Genomic DNA, 2982 nt, shown 5'->3' with positions numbered 1-2982 from the left:
ATAATTTATAATTTGAAAACTTGTGAAATGGGACATTCTGCATAATGAGTACTTTCTACTTTAAGTACAAAAGTACATTTTGATACCAATACTTTTGTACTTTTACTCAAGTACATTTTTAATTCCGGACTTTTACTTGTAACAGAATATTTCGACATTGTAGTATTGATACTTTTACTTGAGTAAAACATTTGAATACTTTTTCCATCACTTGTCTTGATGAATGTAACAGTCTGCTCAGCTCAAGGGCAGGCTCACACAAGGTGCTGTGCGCGTTCCCGTGAGGACGGTAACTAACTCCACGGGGGCGCGCCGCAGGGGAATCCTCACACAGCCGGGGGCGCGCGCTAAACCGTCTCCAAGGAAACCGGCGGTGCGAGGAAATAACAGTTTTAGCGACGGGCGTCAGTTTTGTCGGTTTGTCAGTTCATTGTCTTGTTTTTTTAACGCTCATATAACATTTCAGTTCATAAGTGCGTAGGCTGCTGTACCGATGACGTCGCACTCACCGGCCGGCGGCGCGTGCAGCGGCAGCGACAGCCCGGAGGAGGAGCCGCGCGACACCTCAGCGACGTCGCCTGTCAGGGAAAAGAAGAAGAAGAAAAAGAGACAGAACGCGGTGGAGGAGAAGAAGAAGAAAAAGAAGAAAGGGAAAGAGAGGAAGAAAGAGCAAGAAGAAGAAAAGGAAGAAGAGGAGGAGGAGGAGGAGAAACGAGAGAAGGGGGAGGAGGAGGGGGATCAAAGGTTTGTTAGTGTTTAATGGTGTGTGTGTGTATGTGTGTGTGTGTGTGTGTGTGTGTGTGTGTGTGTGTGTGTGTGTGTGTGTGTGTGTGTGTGCGCGCGCGCGCGCGTGTCTGTGTGTGTGCGTGTGCGCGTGTGTGTGTTTGTGTGACAATTTGCCTGGCTTTTTTTGGTTATAAATTTAGAGTAGCCAAATATTTTTTTACCCCTTTTTCTCCCCAATTGAATATGTAATGCCAATGAATTCCTCCCCACACACATGTCTGTGTTGTCACTGCTGTTGTATCCTACTGACTCACCTGCCAGTGAGGAGCCCCCACCAGGAGGATGTAGAGCCTTCATCCTACTCCTCCCACCCATCACTCCCCGCTGACAGGTGCGCCTCAGCCGCAGGAGTACGTGCAATGACCAATATCACCCCCCCCCCCCCCCCAGCCGGCTTCCCTCCCCTTAACACAGGCGGCCAATTGACCAGGTCCACCCCCTCAAGGAACCACGAGGTCCCTGGACCACACATTTGAGACCCAGAGTGTTTCCAGTGAGCCAACATGCACAATATCAGCACCCTGACTCTGTTTTTTTTTTTTTAAAGACATTTTTATCCCACGATTTTGTAACCCTATTTTTTTAACACCCAGTGCCAATTGTCTATGTAATCCTGGGCACTACCTTCCCTCTGCCAGCCTAGGGAGGCCAGGGCCGAGCTCATGCCTCCTTCAATGCGTGAGAGCCAACTGACCTTCTTGTCACCTGACAGGGGAGAGTTTCCCTGGTCGGACGTAGCGCGTGGAAGGAACACGTTATTCCAACCAGTTCCCTTCCCCTCCATCAGGTGCTCCGGCTGGCCAGGGGGAGGCAGTATAGTGACCAGGATTACTGCATGTTTTTGTGAGGGTACCTACCCTGACTCTGTTTGACCAGAATGGACCACAACCTGAATTTAGTTAATTAGCATCATTGGTAACACCTGCAAAGGAAGTTAGGGCGAGGCCAAATTTCTTTCCAATATGGCTGCTGTGCATAGAGCCATACTGTAAATCATCACATCTTCATCAACATGCGACACGACATGACGGGTGATGCATGGTGAAATCTGTCCCAATTCATCACCCGTTTGACGCAACGGGTATGAGAATGCGTTGACAATCATTTGACTCAATGTTCACTGATGAATCCAGTTCTACTTAGAACTCTATAGCAGATGAATTGGCAATGAGCTGTAGCTGTCTGATTTTTTTGAGTATTGGGAGAGATGAGATCTGAAAGAAGACTATTAAAATGGTCTGCGTTTCTACTTTTATGTGATTTACATTCACACACAGGGACGATGGAGGCAACCATGCAGGGCACCAACCTCATTGGGACAATTAGGGGTTCATATTCACTTCAGTGTCTTGCTCAAAGACACTTTCCATGTAATTCTATGGACTATTTGTGACAGATATTATTTTGAATGCTATAATTTGAGTGTAGGGTTACAAATATGTAACATGTTTAACACTTTCCGTTTGTGTGTGTGTGTGTGTGTGTGTGTGTGTGTGTGTGTGTGTGTGTGTGTGTGTGTGTGTGTGTGTGTGTGTTAGGCCAGAATCTGTCCTGCTCAGAGGAATCTTCCGTCTGGGGAAGATCAGTCATGACGTCCTGCTCACCAGCGTGCAGTTGTCATGGACACCCATCGTCCCAGAGATGCCCACAGGTCAGTTACCACTCACATCCGTTGCCATAGAAACCCACAGGTGTCAAGGCTGTCATGGCAACTACAGTAGTTACATGGTGCATCTCCATACTTTAGTTTTTTATGTTTTTATGTTACGTTCAGTGTGTATATAATATATATGTGTGTGCTTGTGTGTGTGCATGCTGGGAATTTTAGTAAGAACATCAGATCAGGTTGCATCTGATTGGCAGGAGATGTCTGAAATAGAGACTGTAGATGGAGAAAGAAGGAGAGATGGAGAGAGAGACAGAGTGAGACAAAGAAAACAAACATTCATGCCAGTGAAATATGTACATTGACTTGACTTGATTTGAAGTGATTTTGATTGAATTTAAGTGATTTGAAGTGATTTGAATTGAAGTGATTTGAATTGAAATGAAGTGATTTGAAGTGATTTGAATTGAAATGAAGTGATTTGAAGTGATTTGAATTGAAATTAAGTGATTTGAAGTGATTTGAATTGAAGTGATTTGAATTGAATTGAAACCAGCTGTTCTGCTTCTGACAGTAAACGCACCTTAACT

General features: G+C 45.4%; 1 protein-coding gene across 1 annotated transcript in view; it reads left to right on the top strand.

Annotated features, from left to right (window-relative positions):
- Nucleotides 1–493: 493 nt before the first annotated feature.
- cerkl (CERK like autophagy regulator) overlaps nucleotides 494–2982 on the top strand; it is a gene marked incomplete at both ends in the record, with an annotated part of 45043 nt that continues 42554 nt past the window's right edge. The window contains 2 exons of the mRNA XM_084084095.1: nucleotides 494–744; nucleotides 2325–2437. Of these exons, the coding sequence (XP_083940221.1) occupies nucleotides 494–744; nucleotides 2325–2437 (364 nt within the window). The remainder of the gene's footprint in view (nucleotides 745–2324; nucleotides 2438–2982) is intronic.

This window comes from Gymnoscopelus microlampas (genome assembly GCF_963454915.1).
Source record: "Gymnoscopelus microlampas genome assembly, chromosome: 17".
Taxonomy (NCBI): domain Eukaryota; kingdom Metazoa; phylum Chordata; class Actinopteri; order Myctophiformes; family Myctophidae; genus Gymnoscopelus; species Gymnoscopelus microlampas.
The sequence above is the reverse complement of the archived record's forward strand: the minus strand, read 5'-3'. Positions and strand labels throughout refer to the sequence as shown.